Genomic DNA, 18881 nt, shown 5'->3' with positions numbered 1-18881 from the left:
CAGATATGGGGATGAAATGGTGTTGTTAGCTATTGGTAATGGTGTACTTTACCACTTTACTATAGGCTGGCTAGCATAATCTCAAATCCAACCAATTGTATTATTAATGTTTCGGCCTATTGTTTGAGGTTTATACAGCATGTTGCCTTGTACTGCCACAGTCAGGACGTACACTTCCAAGGACAGAGAATAGGGGGAGAATATCAGGAAGGAAACCATAGCAAGAGGGGAAAAGACCCCCCTCAATTTAATGGTCATTTGTTCACACAATGGTTTCAACTATTTGCTTTCATCATGTGTATTGTAATACATCATGCAACAGTAATTGGGTTTAAAATGGAAGCACATATATGTAGTATACTAAAATAACACACTTGTGTGTTTATATTTAGGGTCTACATTGACAGAGCAAATATTTGCTTGTGTTTGCATGTAGGTACAATTTATGCATTATTATAATAATAGAAGGCAACAACATAAACCTCAGGAGCCCCTCCTCTCAACATTATACTCACAAAAAAATGTCCTCCTCTTTATTTAACAACACATTTACAGACAGCAAAGAAGGTAAACACATTATCAAATTCCTTGTGTCTGAGAAGTAAAACAGAAATAATTAAACAATAACACAAGAGACAATAAATTAAATTGCTATATTGTAAATCATAGTTTTTGCAATGTATATATGCAATACAGGTAGGGGCTATTATTATTATTATTATTATTATTATTATTATTATTATTATTATTATTATTATTATTATTATTATTATTATTATTATTATTATTATTATAATAATAATAATAATAATAATAATAATAATAATAATGATAATTATAATAATTATAATAATTATAATAATAACAATTATTATTATTAGACAGGATTACTTAAATTATATAATAATAATAATTATTATTATTATTATAATTATTATAATTATATAATTTAAGTAATCCTGTCCGCGAGAACTGAGGTGAATTCTCGCGATGACTTGACGTCGAGGGGAGTGTCAAATTCCAAGAGAGGAGAGGAGAGGGGAGCCAGAGAGAGGGGCGCAAGGGTGAGTTTGTAAACACTTTATTACCTTTTAAATTCACTATATATATGTGGACCGGACTAAACTATGACAAAGTAGCCATCGATGCTTAAGTTCTCGGTGTTTTTTAAAGTTAAATATACATGTCTGTTTAATTGTCAAACTGTGGTGGCAGCGCTTCATTCGGACCCACTGTCTCGCTTTGCACTCAAGTGTCAGTCCGCTAACCAACTAACTGTTAGCTTTTTTTTTGCTTTTGTGACTTTCACTGCCCTTAATGCCTTTAAAACATACCAGTTCACCTCAGATATATTTAAATAACTTGTAATGTGTGTTAGTTGTCATCGTTGAAGCTGGTAGTAGCGCTGTTATTACACACTTTGGATGTGCTTTCGGCCTGTGTTAACGCTAGCCACACCAGCTAGCCATTAGTTTTTCGTGGATACAAAAGTTGATTTCGGGTTTCTAACCAATGAGATTCAGCTACACGATGTTATTGACAGCATCCAAAGCGTTGCGTGCGTTAGATACCGTTGACTGACGTGCTTATAACCAATTACTGAGGAGAAAAGGCGGTCTTGTTACGGGAAAAGGCAGGGCGAAGTGTGCCCGTATGTCGCCAGACGGTAATGAAGGCAAACTTTTTTCAAGTCAATCGGCTATGTCTGGAAGAAGGAACTAGAGTTTGCTGGACTTTGGGATTTCAGCAGAAGTACTTAGATGTTGTAGAAGTAGAAATACCAGAGTGTAAGAATACTCTGTAACAAGTAGGAGTCTTGCATTACAATCTTTACTTGGGTATTGGCATCAAAATATACTTTTCTTAGTACTCATTATGCAGATTTTCTAAAATATAATCTATGTTCTGATTATAGTTAATTAATTAAAGTTTTTATCAAATATAGTAAAGTTGCAGCTCATTTGAATTACTTTGTTAGCTGCAGGGTATCTTTTGAATTTCTTGATTATATTTTACATCATTATTTAAAATCTGCAAAGTAACTAAAGGTATTCAATAAATGTATTGGAGTAAAAGTACACTATATACCTCTGATTTGTAACAGGGCAGAAGTACAAAGTAGCAAAACATTGAAATACTCAAAGTACAAGTCCCTCAAAATTGTAGTTAAGTACAGTACTTGAGTAAATGTATTTAGTTACTTCACACCACTGGATTTCAGTTTGACATTGACCTCGTTCACATCCCTGCAAACTCACAAAGCATATTTTCCTGTCTGTTGTTTGGCAGTAAAATGTGATGTGAGTCAAAGTCTCAAGTAATAATGATATCCATAGTATTGCAATTTGAGCTGTTGAACGCCCGAGGATCCGCATCCCCGTGCATGTCAACACCTTCATTAGGAATGTAGGTCATGTTTTTGGCAGAGTTGTACCTCATTCCATCACATAAAGCTACACCCGAGAAAGCAGACGGTCCCACCAAACATCTTGACCCACTCTGAGTCATGATATATGGGATTTTTCTCTGCGATTGAAATGGTCTTTACAGCAACTAAAACATTGTCACATCACGCATATGGTGAATAAATGTTGTTTTTTTGTAATACAATTTTCTTGAACATGTATGCTTTTATTTACGAGTCTAAGCATTTGATTAAAATGTCAGTGATTTGAAGTCTTTTCTATTATATTCCATTATTTGACTGACGATGCTAGAGCGTAATATTGCAAAAATGATTGTCAGCCCCAGTGGCTTTTTGGCAGGCTTTATTTGAGATACACGACATCAAGTGACTTGTTTTTTTGCTTTTCAATTTGTCTTCATCATTGAGCCAAAACCTCACGGCAAGTGTTTATAAAAATGACAGACGGTGAATAACCTTGGCACAGAGTTTTTGATTTAATTATAGAGAACTGCCCATGCCATGTCTATCCCGTATTGTTTTCTAGCGCAGCATGGATTTGGCATCTAGGCCTGGTTAGTTATGCACACATAGATATAGGATTTCATTTGTTCCATTTACCAAATCTCAGGTTCACTTTGCTTACATAAATACATATTGGCTGCTGCACCCGCCCAGCTACTGCCCAGATCTCCGGTCTCTAAAGCTCACAGCACACATTTACACGCCCTCACCTTTGATCCAGCAAATATCCCTGATCCTCCAATTGATCCATCGCTGACGGGCTTTCACTATTTCACTCCCTCCCTCCCCCCTCTGTGGCTTTTTTTTCTTTTTGTGGGGTCTCCCCTACCCTCTGGCAATTCAAGCCTCAGATTCCACAGTCATGGCTGCAGCGCGAGCTATTAATACAGTTTGTTTAGCCAGTTTCCTAGCAGGCTGCATCAAACACTGGATGGCTGTGGCTGATTATAGCCGGGACTCGTTCCCCTACACCTGCTGAGTCGGAGAAATCCAAGTTAACGGTGGGACTCTGGCAGCAGCTCAATGAGAGGGACAGGAATTTGGGAACTTTGACTGCTTCCATGTCACCTTGACTGAAAGGAGGCAAAAATAGGTGGGCTTGATATATCCATGCCTGTAATAAATATCAGTGATGTGCTCAGACTGATTGATTGTGTCTCACTGTTGAGATCTGGCATTTAACTTTGCGCAGTTAAACTTTACACTGTCAACTCATTACTTCTATTATATTTATTCTCAGTAAGTGGCATTTGACAGACAAGGTCATAAATTAACAGTTTAATTATTTTCTATGTTCATGTTAATTGAGCAGAGAATGACAGATAGTGCTGCAGTATGGGAAGATTTCCTTCAACAAAGATTGTCTTACATGAGGCAAGGCAATATATGCTAAAGAAAAGACCTCAACACATCTGTTTTAATCAGGTTAAGATATGGGTTGTGGCAGCTAAGAAAACAAATGGTATTTTTCCACATCTGAAATTTATGGTGGACTTCCCACAAAATCCCACTTTTAATGTCGGGGCCAGACAGCCAAGTTAATGTCTAGCATGTCTTTAGTAAGATGTAAACTCTGAAAATCTGTTCCCACTCCTCACGCCAGATGTGTCCATTTCCCCACACAGTCCACACCCTCGGCATAACGAGCTAGACGGAGTATCTCGTTTGCAGACACATCTCTGCCCAAATAGACTCAGTGGATTGGAAGCACTTTGTGAGGGCCTCTGGCACCAACCTGTTGCCTTTCTCCAGAGCATGGGAGGTCTGCAAGAAATCAGACTGCTCTGCTTTATCGGCCCTTTGATCTGGAAAGAGAGGGACAGGGCTTGTGCTTGCAAACATGAAGCAGACCCCTTCCCCTCCATAAAGACACGGGGCTGGGAGAAACAGTGGTTGGGCCTGTTGCAGGCTGGGCGTCATGGGAGAGCGTTGTATTCCAGCGCAGGGCTTCAGTAATCATGTGTTGGCTCAGGGGCAGCTGTCCTCGGCAGAGAGAGAAATGGAGGGAGGAAGGAGGAAAATATACTGACTTCAACACTGGGAAAACTTTCAGACATTTATGCCGGGCCAACATAATGAATAATGTGTCCCACTCAATAATGTTAGACTACATACTCTAACCATGTTGTAGGTACAGCGTAGGTCAACACGGTCGCTAACTCAGTTATATAACAATAATAAACTTGCATTGCTTTCCAAATTGTGAAATAGCTGAACATATTAAATTGGATAATGCTAGGGCAGCAACTAACACTTATTTTTATTATCAATTATCTGCCAAATGTGTGAGTCTGTTCTTTCTTTCATGATGAATCAGGCTTTTTCAATTGTCTAACATAAAAGCAAGACATTCTTTTCAAGTCACTCATACGAGGACGTTCACAATTATCCCGAAATATAAACTCACCAAGATCACAAGCTTATTGTAAGATTCTTTTTGTTTGAATGAAGAGCTGCAATAAAAGCGTTTAATTGTCCCATCCGTAGGTAGTGTTGAATGATCAAAGCCGTCCCTGATCATGACTGTGTTTGAGCAGAAACCCTGTTGAGTGTTGCACTAGTCAGTCTGTTTATTGAAAGGTTTTTACACAGCAAGGTCCTCGATGCAGGTTGGTAGTTGCAGTAGTGTGAGTGCAGCGTTGTGTAATAGTCGCCTGCCAGACGGCACTCTGGGCCCGTTGAGAGTGCTGAAACATTAATGTGCTTTTCCATGTCTACAACCAAACATAAAATTCCCTGATTTAAATGTTACTTATTTTTCTAAACTTCACAGTTTGTCTTCACATGGAGTGGTATTCAGCTGTGTTGGGAGTGGGGGGGGGGGTTTCTGCTCTGTGGAAACAGCTGATAGGAGCAGAGAGCCTCCCACAGCTTTAGTGTATGTCACTTCAGCTTCAGACACAACAGGAGGAGAAACCAAACATAAGCATGTTCATATTTAACTCTTGACAATAGCATTACCCAGGAAGAGAGGGACGTAGCATCAGATGTGTAGTCCTGTGGAAAGCTGTGGAAGTGTTTCAGTCTTAACACTTGTATATGTATGCTCATGACTGTTTCAAAAGTCCTTATTGAGTGTTGCAGTAGTCAGTTTGTTTATTGAATGGCTTTAAATGGCACCCCAATACAATCTTTCATAATTATGATGTTTTACAGCACTATTATCTTCATTTAGTCTCATTGCCGTTTTCAATGAATTTACTTTGTTAATCAGATATACTTAAAAAGCTAATAGCTTTGTCAATTTTATTTATCGCAGCAGCCATCTAGTACAGGTACATGTGGGAGGTGATTTATAATCATATTTATATCATATTGATATTGAATAGTTTAAAGGTGTTGTATTTCCCTTGGCTGTACCTTGAAGCCTTTACATAATAATCTTTTTTCCAGACACCCAGACCTACCCATGATAACATTATCATCATCAAGGCACTAACAGTAATAGTGATATAACATTGTAGGTATTCAAGTATTGAATGGTGGTATTATATCACTTATATTTTGTCAGTCAGATATCAATACAGAAAAGAGCAGGTTTGTTAGATTCAACCCAAACAACAAAGGTACAGTACACTGTCAGGTCCGTGCCAATGTGCCCATTTCAAGATATTCGTGCAAATGAGAGTTCACAGAAAGTTGAGGGAAATGACCAAAGCAGAGATGTGTGTGCGTGAGAGAAACAGCTGATTTAGAGCGAGATTGAACGAGGGGTACAGAAGGTTGTGCTAGAGAGGTGAGGAGAGGGAGTGGTAATGGGAGAAGGAGGGATTGGCAGTGAGGGAAAATGATAAGGAAGCAGAGGGAGATGTCTTTGTGTAAACAGTAGCCGTCGCTCTCTCTCGTGTAAGCGGCTCCTCATTCGCAGACCAGAAGCCCCCCTGTGTGGAGGAAGTATCACCAGGGAAACTTGGTCTCGCTGCCTCTGTGCCTGTTTTCCTCCTTTGCCAGGGTTATTTTTAAATTAGCATTCGGCTTCCTGCTCAGACTAAAGACTACGAGCCACAGCATCCCGTTGTGTTGTTTTCTGGATTTCACAAATCAAGAAAGAAAAAGGCAGCAATGTTCTCCTCTTCTCCTCTTCCACAGTTACATTGCAAGCTCTTCGCAAAAATGGGGGACGACCGACCTTTTGTGTGCAACGCTCATGGCTGTGGACAGGTAAGCTTTCTGCCTGTTTTTTTCTAGCTATCAGATAAGTGCATGTATGTGTGGTGTGGGTTATTTATGCTTTGTTGAAGTACTCTACAGCAGTTGACTGTAACTCGTTATGATTGAATGTATAAAGTTAGTTATTTGAATAGAATAAAGCTTCATATATACAACGAGAGAACCTTAAAAACTATAGCTATTTTCACTTTTGTTTCATAGCCAGAGTAAGCAAACTGGCTGTGATTTAGGCAACAATCTTTATGATCATCACACAGATAGCTAACATGCTGTCTTGTGAGACTGTCTCCTTCAGCCGTGACTCAGTGGAGGCTCCAGTGAGTAATCAGAGCGCAGTTATTGTTTCAACCTGTCACTGTTGACTTTCAACGCCTGCAGACACAGGTTAGAGCCACGGCAGTGACTCAGAGTGCCAATAGTTCTCTCACATGCCAGTAACGTGGTGCACGGTTGGGGCTTGGCCCGATATCACAGCAAATAAAAAAAAAGTGTTCTAGGACTCATGATTATTCAACACAGGAAACATCATGTCTGATGCTGAAGAAGCTGTCTGATCCTGTGTTCAGTTGGGTGTGATACCCTTAGCTAGTGATGGATTATCTCTCCTGGAGTCTAGAGCAAGAAAGTGTTTATGTGGTTCAGAAACATTTGTGATTCATGAGCCGTCTTCCTGTGATCAGGAGGATCATGGGATTTGCGGTTTGAGCATACATGCAGATGTTGGATAAATAAATAAAGATCTGTTTGCTTATTTTCCTCTCAGAACATTATGGACACCTAGGGACCCCTCCCATGGACATGTTTACCTTCCTTTTGATGTCTTTCCTTGATGTAAACAATCTGTATATTTCATTTGTAGATTATTAATTTAGTAGGCAGTTAAAACAACAGAATCATGTGGAAGCTTTCCGAGGCATAGTGAAGATAACTGTGCTATAAATGTCACTGTGAACATGTTTGCAAACAGTTGGCTGTTTAACAGCTACTTCATCATTTATGTTGAGTCATGTTCCTGTCAATGTGAGAAATGTTAATCTAATAGTCTCTTTTTTTTAACTCTGTATTGGTCTCGGTCAACTCCCACCAGTAATATCTTTAGCTTCCACGTTCTTTAATATCATAATAGCAACAATTATAGTAAAGCACTCGTTGGCAATAAAACATTTTTGGATCTCAGGCTTCCTCGAAGTATAAAGAGAAGGGCAAAATAATGCAAGTCATATCAAAATGTGTATCTTAGACATCAAATAAAGCAAGTTCAAATAAAAGGCTCAAACATACATAAATAAAACGTCAAACATATCCTTATCCTTCATTTTAGTAGTATTTTAATTGGATAAATGTCACGTTAACAGGACGGCGGTAGAGTATATGCATCTCGCTCTGTAGCTGCTAAATGTCCACCATGTTCAGGAGCTAGTGTTGGTTTGTAAACCGCATGTCTGCAGTTAAGTGCAGGCTGCACACAGTCGATTTATTTAAACAATCCTGACAAATTGCATTTGTTTCGATCCAAGGGTAATGTAAAAATATTGATACGTGTGGGTTCAATACAAAGCCTTAGATAATATATCAGCTTAAGAACCATACAACTTGTTATGAAGCTCAGACATGTGCTGCATTTATATCAATCATCTTTCACAATATTTATTTGTGTGCATTTAGACACAGAACATCCTTTATGTTACGAGCGCCTTATGTCTAAATGCCATTTTACCTCTGCCCTTTACAAGCAACAGCTGTCTACCAGGAAAGGCTGAATCATGCCCGTAATAGAACGAGGATGATTGACTCTTGGCTTGGCCCGGGGTTTTCCTTTTACCAAGTCAACAACAACAACACCAACAACAACAACAACAGTGGCACCCCATTTTGCGATGCCCAGCATTAACTGTGTGGACTGGGGAGTAATCCTATCTGCCAGTGTCTCATACAGGGAGATTAGTCAGAGATAGTTTCCTCCAGTCGCCCTGTTCAGAGCGACGCATGAGACATGTAGTTGTACTGGTGATGCTGCCTGGTAGGGCTAAAAATAAGCCCCCTGACACTTGACTGTGTTTCCACTTCGCTCTCTCTCGACTGAACTCGCAACGGCAACGCAGCCCCCAAAAATAGGCTGCAGCGACTGGTGAATAGGCCGGCACCAGAGCCAGGATTATCCCTCCTACGTCCCTGACTGATTCACCTCGCCACTTGTCAAAAGAAGACAATGGTGCTCTATCTAAAAGTCTGATATGCAAGTGGCCGACCTCCTGTAGCTCCCACTTGCATTATGTTGTTGTAACGTGTAAACTCATTTGCCCTTGCTATTTTCCCATGCTTATCATCATTTTTCTACAATATGTCGACATTCTCAACCATTGCTCCAGCCCTACATTTGTGTGCTGGTGAAATCATCAACACAAGCCCTTTTTCCTTTTTCTAAATAACTCATAGTTTGTGTAATGATATTTGAGCCCATGTGCTGCGGCTATAATGGACCCATTTAGGGCTATTAGACATGAGGAATAGTACACCACACATACAGTGCTCTCCATGGTCTGTCTCAATATGTATACAGTAAGCTACATGCTGTATGCCTTGGTCGACATCTCCAAGAGACTATTTCCTAAAGTCAACAGAACAAGTAGACAATTAAGTACGGTACTTCATATAATGTACTTACTTTTCCTCTTTGTTTCTTGGTTACTTGTCCCAGAGGTTTACCAATGAGGACCACTTGTCTGTACACAAACACAAGCATGAGATGACTCTGAAATTTGGACCAGCCAGGACTGACTCTGTCATTATTGCAGGTACTGTTTTCATTTGATACTATATAAAAGCATTGCTATTGTTAAATATATGTTCCATGCATTCAGATACAGACTGTTTTAATAGGGTTGTATTGGATAGTTTGAAGCTTTAAAACTTCCTTCATGTTGACATTCAAATGATAAATCTACATTTAAATGCTGCACAGCTTTTTAAATCTGGTTTAAATATTATATTCCTTTACATTTGCAGATACAAATAAGGCTACACTTATATTGTTATTATGATTTTATTTTAAACCATATTTATTGTGTATTTGAGCCTTTGAAAAAACACATTTTAAAGATGTCAATCCAATGAATATTACAAAAATAACCCTACTGTTTAGCATACCTCTGATTATCATACGTAGGGGTTTCTACAGTATATGTAATGCTAAGTGTTAGCTAAGTGTGAACACATTACTTTAAATAGTTATCTCTTTGCATTCCTCTTCTCCAGACCAGACTCCGACTCCCACCCGCTTCCTAAAGAACTGCGAGGAGGTCGGTCTGTTTAACGAGCTGGACAACTCCTTCAATCACGACGATGATGAAAAGAGAGCAAAGAACTCTGTAAGAGAAGCTTGGGGTCAATGACTTTGCACATGTGTTACCTGTACGTGTGTTTGTGTCTTTTATGTATTACATCAAACTATGGAATTTCCTACAAGACTCCCACATAATGAAAAGTTACTTTTTACTTCCTTTTCTCTAACCTCAATGAGTTGATGATGTCTCTAGCAGAAATTCCTTATGCGCTTTGTATGTGTGTCATAATAATTCAAAATGTTGCTACAGCTTCTTCCAATTAATGTATTTATTTCACTTTTAACTCCAGCAGTTTTTATTCTGTTCTGTGTGATAAATACCAGCTTCCTCTTTTAATGTGCTGTAGTCCGGGAGTGTCTTCTATAAGTCATGTGAACTCATCTCACTGTCCCTTTTTGTTCAGCACCCTGCTCCTAACTCAGTGGCTGTGGACATGAGAATGCAGGCCTCATCAGAGGTGAAGGTGAAGGAAGAGGAACCTGTAGAGGTGGACTCCTCGCCACCAAGCAGCCCCGACTCCTTCTCTGATGATTCAGACTACAGCATAGAGCCTCAGGTTAGAGCAAACACAATGGGAGGAGGGGGTTGTCAGTATAGTGTGTAGAGAGAAGGGCGGTTCCTTAAATGATGTACTACTCTCCCAGGACACACCACCCAGGAGTTCAGCCCCCACCCCGACTATTATGCGTCCAGGTTCCCTCCCACTACACCTGGGCTTTGATGGCTTTCATCCCACCATGCCGTCTCCCACCTCCGTCATCACACAAACCCCGCCCTCCAATCGTACCCTGTGGTGAGTGCAGTTCCACATCCTTTCACTTCATCAGGAAAGGGACCAAATAGGTGGATCACAATGAGAAAACATGTTGATCAAGGTGTAGTTCCATTCTCAGGATAATATCCTCACATGAGTGAATTGAAAGAGCAGTTTAGCTTGCTATACAATTATAGAAGTGAAAAATACAGCCTTGAAAATACAGGAATGATCATGTATGAAAGAAAGACTCACACAATGTTGCGATTATTTTATTATTTTATTTCATTTAGAATTTTTTCATTGTTTGTTTGTTTGATTCCAGTATGTGTTCACGCCATTTAAAAACGTTGAAGCATATTATGATGTTTATCAAGATAATATGGTGAATTGCAATTTTAATCGAGATAATTCTGAAGCACAATTTACAGACAGTGTTTTTTGTTTTTGTGTGAGTTGTTTCATGTATCATTGTCCTCCATGTTTTTCACCAAAGCCTCACTCATTGTGCATTTAATCTGACATTAACATATATTAAGAAAACAATTACATGTGATATACAATTCTGTGGGTTTTAAAAGTCTTTGTATGCACGACTTGGACGAGTACTGATGGATGTAAGTGTGGATTTTATGTTGAAGTGGTTAATTGTTTTGCCTCATGTCGATACTAGCTATGTTACAAACACTTTGTGGTATCAAATTGCAATCTAAACTTGACTTAACTTCCTGTTCCTGTGTGTCCGTGTAGTTCGCCGACCAGCCACTACCCCATGATGATGCTTCCCTCTGGTCAGGCCGTGCCTTTGCTCCCTGGTCCAATGCACATACCTTCTGTCATTAACGTAAGGCCAACCATCAGTCTAGATATGTTCGTATTATAGCTAAGAAGTTAGTTCAAGTTGTTAACACATTTTTTTTCTTTGCGCATCTTTTCTGGTCTGCAGCTGGCCCGCCCCATGTGCATGGTACCCAACATTCCTGGGATGCCCGGCCCCCCTCTGGGAGGCAGCAGCAGTGGCTCTAACTCCCCCTCTGGCTACAGCATCCACTCAGAGGCCAAGATGGTCAGCACTCGATTAGCTCTCTATTTTTATATTTCTCTATCTGTTCTTTTTGTCTCCATCTTCACCCTGCAGCCTTCCTTCAGCACTGGCTCACTTGGATCATCATATGACTATTACTGCCGTTCCTTGTTTATTTAACCCTTCCAGCACAACACAATCTGTTCTGATTCTGAGATAAAGTAACGCAGAGCTCCATGTTTCAACAGTATTTACGATAAGACTAAGTGAGTGTGGTCTGTGTGCGCAGTATTGCACATACACAAAGTACCTCCTTTGGTGGTATCTGCCATTTGCACACCGGATGCGCCTTCAATCTCAAGTGTAATGTATTTGTGTTTGGGCTGTAAGGAGTAGTTTAAGCTTCCATCCTACTGTTGACGTCTTGTTTTTATTTTTTAAACCCCGGTGTTTCTTCACAGTGGTAGATAAAGATGAGATAAATATGTCAGTGGTGGCTACAGTATGTAGAATTACTTCTGTGATCCAAACATTTCTAACAACTCCAATCATTTCCAAAATTCAAGACATTATCACTGCGGTCATCGCCAACAACAAACTCTCCTCTAATCTAATAAATGAAGACTAACCCATTTAATATAACTTAATTAACACTTTATTTTAAGGCTGATAACATCATAAAACTAAATAGCAGCCTAATGTTGCTTAACTCCCTCACCGAGAATGAAATACAGGCTATCTGGACTGAAGAAACGAATCATTTGATGGAACAATACTCGGAAATATATGATCAGAGCTTATAAGACATTACACAAATATACATGCGTACTGGAATAATTACAAATGGACCCAAAATCTACCATATAATGATTGTCAAAATGCTTTGTGCCTTCCCTTTGTGCCTTCACTGCCACGATCAGATGTTCTCTAAATCATTACTTGCTACTAAATGAAGAAGCCATATCACAAAGCAACATCTTCTGAAAATTGTTCAGGGAACATATAACCTTATTTGGCTTTTAGCTACAAAGCCTCCAGAGCTGAACCCAGAACAAAAGGGTGGAGACAGAACAGGATGTCACATGAAATGCTGCTGCTGAAAAAGCGCTGAAACTGTGTGTCACTGTCAGGTCAGCAGCAAGGGCGCAGATGTATGCACAATAAGAGCTCCTTTTCAACAATACATGCCCAAAGAATAGTCTTTTTCTTTAAATATGTTATAAAACCACCAGAGATGTAGCATAAAAACAGATGTATTGCATGTCGATTGTGTCACTGAGCTGCAGGTGTGCTTGTTATTGATCAAACTGTCTTCTTGCAGCGTCTGAAGGCTGCCCTGTCACAGCACAGCCCCTTAGGGTACAGCATGGGGGCCATGTCCATGGGAGGCAGCCCCATGGCCCCTCAGAGGGCGGAGCACAGCCAGCTGCTGGTCCAACATCCAGACGCTCCATCACCTGCACAACCTCAGGTACAGAGGATCGTCTAATGTCCAGGACCCTACTGTAATGTGGCGTTCAGGTTGTTCTTACCTGTGGTCTTATAACAATGAATCACATTGTCTTCGTAAAGAGAAAGCAACAGTGCCAGTTGGTCCGGTCCAATAAGGGCATGAGACTGCAGGGCCGTGTGCACACACAGAAACCTAAAAGAACAAATTAAAGCATTAACGCAAGAATCTGCAAACTGAAGTATAAAGAGGACGGAGGTAGAAAAAAAACTTGTGAAGTTCCTTCTGCAGGAAGTGAATGCCAATAGAGCTGTTATATTTAGAAGCGTCACTCAGAAGAGGATGTAAAGTAACACAAGAAAATAATTGTTGTTAAATTATTTGAAAAAACTCTTTGTAACAATATTGAAAATAATTCTGAAAAGACTACTATAAATGAAAGATAATCTTGTAATTTTAAACTTCTATGATATAAGATCATCATGGTAAAAATGATGAAAACGTAGTCTCTTAATACTTTTGCACAAACCTTTGAGCAGTGTACTTATAATCCGTTCTTCGGTAAGAACAAATTACAAATAAGAAAAACGTTAGAGGATGTCTTGAATCGTCTCGAAGAGTGGATTTGACGAACTTCCTTAAGACTTGTTGATCTGTTCGATTTGGAAATGTGTAAATAACTGAGCTTGTGCCTTTTGGATGAATGACATATCACCTTTTTGACTTAGAGAAAATGTGTCTGTACTTCTTAGTAATGAGATGACTACAATGTTCTCTGACCAAAATAATGAAACTATGACTCAAACTTCCCTTTTTCTTTCTCGTCTGTCTTCCTCTCCCCTCCCCTGTGTCTCTGCTTCCTCCCCTCCCCTGTGTCTCTGCTTCCTCCTCACCCCGTGCGCTGTCCTCCCTGCAGGTATCTCCAGCGCAGCCTACAGGTGGGCGTCGGCGGCGGACGGGAGAAGACGACCCCGACGAGCGAAGGCAGCGCTTCCTCGAGAGGAATCGGGCCGCGGCATCGCGCTGCAGACAGAAACGCAAAATGTGGGTCAGCTCTCTGGAGAAGAAGGCCGAGGAGCTCTGCAACATGAACGTTTCACTGTCGGTGAGTGGGCCTGCAGTGGGCGGGGGGGGGGGGGGGGGGGGGGGGGGAGAATGAGGCCTGCGGGAGGCCTGTGTTGCACAGTTACCCTCACTGTGGTCGATAGACAGGCATTCATCTAGTGGTGGAACTTTGAGAGGTGTTTTCCATCAGTTTCAGGTGGTAAAGGGTCATTTTACAAATGTTTGAAGTTACAGCAATTGACCGTTTGGGACTTCTCACAGCTTCCCTCACATCTTTGTTGTGTTGTTCTGTGGGTTTAGGTCAGCTTTTAAACTCAATGACCACTTCTGCTCTGCCAGGTGTACTGGAGTTTAACCTTTTAGATCATCTTTTAGCTCCAAAAGAAATGGTCTTTCTGATTTCAATTCAATTTATGTTGTCTTACCATGATATGCATCCTCTATGAGTTATTGAAAAGTGTTGTAAGACATTATTTTCTGAACCCACAGAACGAAGTGTCCATGTTGCGAAACGAGGTGGCTCACTTGAAGCAGCTGCTGCTGGCCCACAAAGACTGTCCTGTGACGAATCTACAGAAGAAGACTGCCTACTTAGGTGAACCTTTTTTAATTGTTACTCGCCTGGTTTCCTCTTATCTCTATTTTTCTCATTCATAATCATTATTACAGAGTCATTCTGGGGTCACATGCTAGTAAAAAAACTCAATGTGAAATGTATGTGAACAGAACCGTGTCTTCAGCTTTCACAATTGGACCACAAACTAAGTAGACCTACGAGTACCTTACTGTACACTGGCATTTTCTCTGCTGTTGTATAACTATAATATTCCTTATGGTTATGTGGTACCGAGTAGTGCATTTATAGTGGCCTTATGGTATATGGTACATTATGTTTCTGTAATATTTCTACAGGGAGTTATATACATCATTGCAATGTATGTAGATTATTATGATTACATTTTTCACATATGCTGCATATTTAAATTCTATGTTGTAAATATTAACTTAGGAGTCTTTGTTTTTGGTACATAGAACCCATGCTGTAATATTTATGTATTTAATTGACCTGCTATTTATTTACTATTTTATTGTTTTGTTTAATAACAGGGGTTGATGTCCTTCCCTTTGGTGGTGGAAGACAAAGTCACTCCCCTATTAAAGTAAATGTCCCAAAACTATACTATATATATATATATATGGGGATACTGTTAATGACCTGCTAGACAACCAAATAATGTCCATAGATCTTTTAGTATGGCTGGTAGGGAGTGTATTCAAAATTAAAAGTGAAATGCATTTGCTTGTTTAAGTATAAATCTGTACGTGTCATTATCTATTTTTTCCTGTTTAGCAGTGGAAGAGAGCATGAAAGACATCTCGGAGCCGACGGGGTCCCCTGCCCCGGTGATCCAGCACAGCTCTCTGGCACACAGCCCCTCCGCAGGGCACAACGGGCTGAGCAGGGCAGCAGCGGAGGCCATGGCCATGTCCGTGCTGGCAGGGATGGGCCAGCACCAGAGGTCTGAGAGCGGACCCTCTCACATTATCATGGCTGCACAGTCTCAGTCGGCTGCCAGATGATGAGCGATGCCACCACGGCCCAGACTTGGCTCACACTCGTCACCCAGGGGTAGGAAAGAGCAGCGGACCCCCCCCCCCCCCCCCCACACTTTCCCCCCGAAGTCCAAGTTTCTCCTCGCCCCCGCGGCTGCCTCCTCCGCTCTCTGACCCTCCTGTGGAGCCGTCACGCTGCGGCCTGGAGCTCAGCAACAGCCTTCTGGGAATGGACTGAGACTTTTTTGAGAGAGCTTCCCGTTCACTTTGCCATAGACTACAGGGGCTGGACTCCAAACTTCATCCTCGTCTCCCCCCCCCCTCTGTGCTTCCCCCCCCTCATCTCTCCTTCCCCCCTCAGTTTAAATGACCTCTTCACTGGACTGTAGGACTGCATCGCTCTGAGTGTCGTAATGAACTCTCCACACGGACACAGATTCTAACACACAGGTGTTGCACAAACCTCGTCGATCAAATCAGATACCAAACAACACGCAGGGCTTTACACTGTTTTCAGCAGGGAATTGTGCCTTGTGCCTCACACACACCCACACGCCATCACAGCACACATCCTCTAAAGATGCAGTAGCTGTCTAGACGTCAGTGACTCAGATCTGACGTTAAACCTTTTGTACACGGTTCCACATCAAGGTGATCTCAACATGGACCCAAAAACCTTACCTCAATTACTCCCCTTCATTAGAAAATTCATAAACTTTCATAAACATAAGCTCTGTGCGTATATATTTATGTACTTAGCAGTTTGCCTACTCCTGATCTGATTCGTTAATAGCTGGATTGTTAGCATGTGACTTTTTTCTATTAGTGTGTTCTTGATACAGCTATGTGCAGCTATACTTTTTAACCAATTGGCACATCCTCCCAGATAAGTCCAAAACAAGTTGGATTGACAGAGTATGATCTTTAAATCTGTTCTAACCTGAAGGGAATAAGCCCCTCCTCCTCCTTTCCTCTTCAACAGTTCTTCTGGTTACTGGTTTTCTAAGTGGATGCCTTTTCCATTTGATATGAGATATTCTAGTGGCTGTGTTTCTCTGTGTGTGGGCCCTGGACTTACTGTAACTGTTATTTTCACACTTCTCAGGATGGTTGCACATCCTTGCTGCTCGTTGGAAGTGCGATGAACCCCTTAATCTCTCTGCTCTTTACCAAACCTAAACCAAGCCATAAGGACTACAAATCAGATGTCTGAATCTCCAAAGACCACCCTGTGTACGTGTTTTTGGGGGCAGGAAGTAAATAGCCTGACTGTTATTTTGTGATTCAGATCTCACAGTGACACACTCTGCAGTATATCACTGCCTTTTACTTGCACTTACACTCTCACACAAAATGTCTGATCATTTTTGCCTTAAAACCACATTGGTGCCTCCCATACCCCCCCCCCCTAGAACAGATTTGCTCCTGAGCCATACAACAATATATATCTTCTTAACTTCATCAAATGAAAAACAACTAATAAGGAACCAAAAATGGATTCTTTAAAGCCTTTAAAAGAAGTGACAACTCTCTTCCAGTGACACAAATGATCCAGTACTTGTCTGTCATCTGGTGGAGAGACTCAGATAAGACATCCAAGCTTCGAGGAAGGAACACTTTTGGATATCTTGTGACTGAACAGCTCCATTTCTTTAGAAATCCCACTAAGATATATTTTACATAAACTCCTAAACAAGCGGTTTTCTTTTCATGTTGTCTTCCTGCATATTGGTCTGATCTGATCAATCATATATTTTAAAGATGTGATATTTCAAAAACCTGTCCATCAACATAAGGGCATGTCTTTATGCACTAAGATAATGCAAGTTTCCTAGTTTTTATATTCATTTAAAATTCTCTTGGTCTTTTCCAGAGATATCAGATGTTCAGAGTCTCCTCTCTGTACTGTATACGTTAATGGGAATTTGATCAGCAACTTTAAACGTTTTCACCTTTGACTGAACCTCTTGTCCTACAGTCCCAATGGCGACCCCGGCATTTTGTTGTACTTCAGAGCTGGCGCTATATTTGGCTGGCAGTCGCTTATAGACGATTGTTCGTATGAAATGAAAAGTCAAACTATATTTAGCTTTCATGTTTTCATATCATTCATGTCATTGGCACCTTTTTCTGTCAGTTTTTGTTTTCTTTTGTGTATTCTTTTCAGCACAATGCAACCTTTGTCATTATGCTTCTGATTGTACTGATGAATATAGACACAAATTTCCTTAACACACATTTATTTTTTGTTCGAGAAATGTCAGTCCTTTTTCAAAAAGCGATTTGGGTCCTCTTTGTTATATCTTAAAAGATAAATTTGGTCGTGTCTTTCTAACTTATTTTTCTAATTGGTCAACTAACAAACGTCATTACAGTCTCTGGCATATTAAAGTTACCTAGGATTGTTGTGAAAAGAGCAATTTAATGAAAGATGCAACAATGTGAAGGTTGCACATAGCATACTCATGTTTGTTCACACTCCCATTGTTGGACTGATGATTTCGGAAATTGTCCTTGTACATATCTGTACTATATGAATATATTTACTTTTCCATGCATGTCCAAGTGGAATACTATGAACACTTACAGTGCTGCAGTTTTAATTAAAGAAACTACATGTTAATGAACAGTTATACAGTCTGGGTTGTTTGTTTGTTTGTTTGTTTGTTTGTTTGTTTTCAGTGTATTTCACAATGACTGAAATAGTTTTGGGTAAAAGCGCTGTCATTTTACAAAACAACTGAAGACTTGGTCATTTTTTGTTAACCGCACAAGTCAGTGTATTTGAATACAAGAGAATACAGTTTATGAAAGGACATTGTACCGTCTGCTTTTTTACTAGTAGAGAGTAACTCTGGTTCCTTTACTTAAAGTGGACCTATCATGCTATATTATAATAATATAGTATAGGACCATACCTATATAAGGCATATTTATACTTTTTTTTTTTCAAAATACCAAACAGATCATGCATTTTAGCCATGCCTCATCTCGCTCAATTTGGACTTTTTTACCCCTGTTTTTGCAAGGGCTGATTCTGTGAGAACAGCACCATCTACAGGCCTGGCATATGTACTACAGCGTCTCCAGCG

General features: G+C 40.3%; 1 protein-coding gene across 3 annotated transcripts; it reads left to right on the top strand.

Annotated features, from left to right (window-relative positions):
• The first annotated feature begins 1011 nt into the window (after positions 1–1011).
• Positions 1012–18422, top strand: atf7a (activating transcription factor 7a). Of its 3 annotated transcripts, none has more exons than XM_034144685.1 (12): positions 1012–1064; positions 6518–6589; positions 9297–9393; positions 9854–9966; positions 10346–10498; positions 10587–10735; positions 11447–11540; positions 11643–11762; positions 13042–13191; positions 14087–14275; positions 14725–14830; positions 15587–18422. In XM_034144685.1, exons 2-12 carry the CDS (start codon positions 6542–6544, stop codon positions 15814–15816), a joined length of 1449 nt encoding a protein of 482 aa, XP_034000576.1. In that variant the 5' UTR covers positions 1012–1064; positions 6518–6541; the 3' UTR covers positions 15817–18422. The 3 variants fall into 3 exon arrangements, with proteins under 3 accessions (XP_034000576.1, XP_034000577.1, XP_034000575.1); XM_034144686.1 differs by lacking the exon at positions 1012–1064 and adding an exon at positions 2373–3521; XM_034144684.1 differs by lacking the exon at positions 1012–1064 and having other exon boundaries at positions 6238–6589.
• The last annotated feature ends 459 nt before the right edge of the window (positions 18423–18881 follow it).

This window comes from Trematomus bernacchii, unplaced genomic scaffold, assembly GCF_902827165.1.
Source record: "Trematomus bernacchii unplaced genomic scaffold, fTreBer1.1, whole genome shotgun sequence".
Lineage (NCBI taxonomy): Eukaryota > Metazoa > Chordata > Actinopteri > Perciformes > Nototheniidae > Trematomus > Trematomus bernacchii.
Note: the sequence above shows the minus strand (reverse complement) of the source record. Positions and strands in the feature narration are given on the sequence as shown.

Excerpts from the sequence above, each read along its gene's own strand:
- atf7a (XM_034144684.1), top strand. The coding sequence starts at position 6,491 with ATGTTCTCCTCTTCTCCTCTTCCACAGTTACATTGCAAGCTCTTCGCA. Across the intron at positions 11,541-11,642 it reads ACATACCTTCTGTCATTAAC|CTGGCCCGCCCCATGTGCAT; the intron begins GTAAGGCCAACC and ends TCTGGTCTGCAG. Across the intron at positions 11,763-13,041 it reads TCCACTCAGAGGCCAAGATG|CGTCTGAAGGCTGCCCTGTC; the intron begins GTCAGCACTCGA and ends GTCTTCTTGCAG.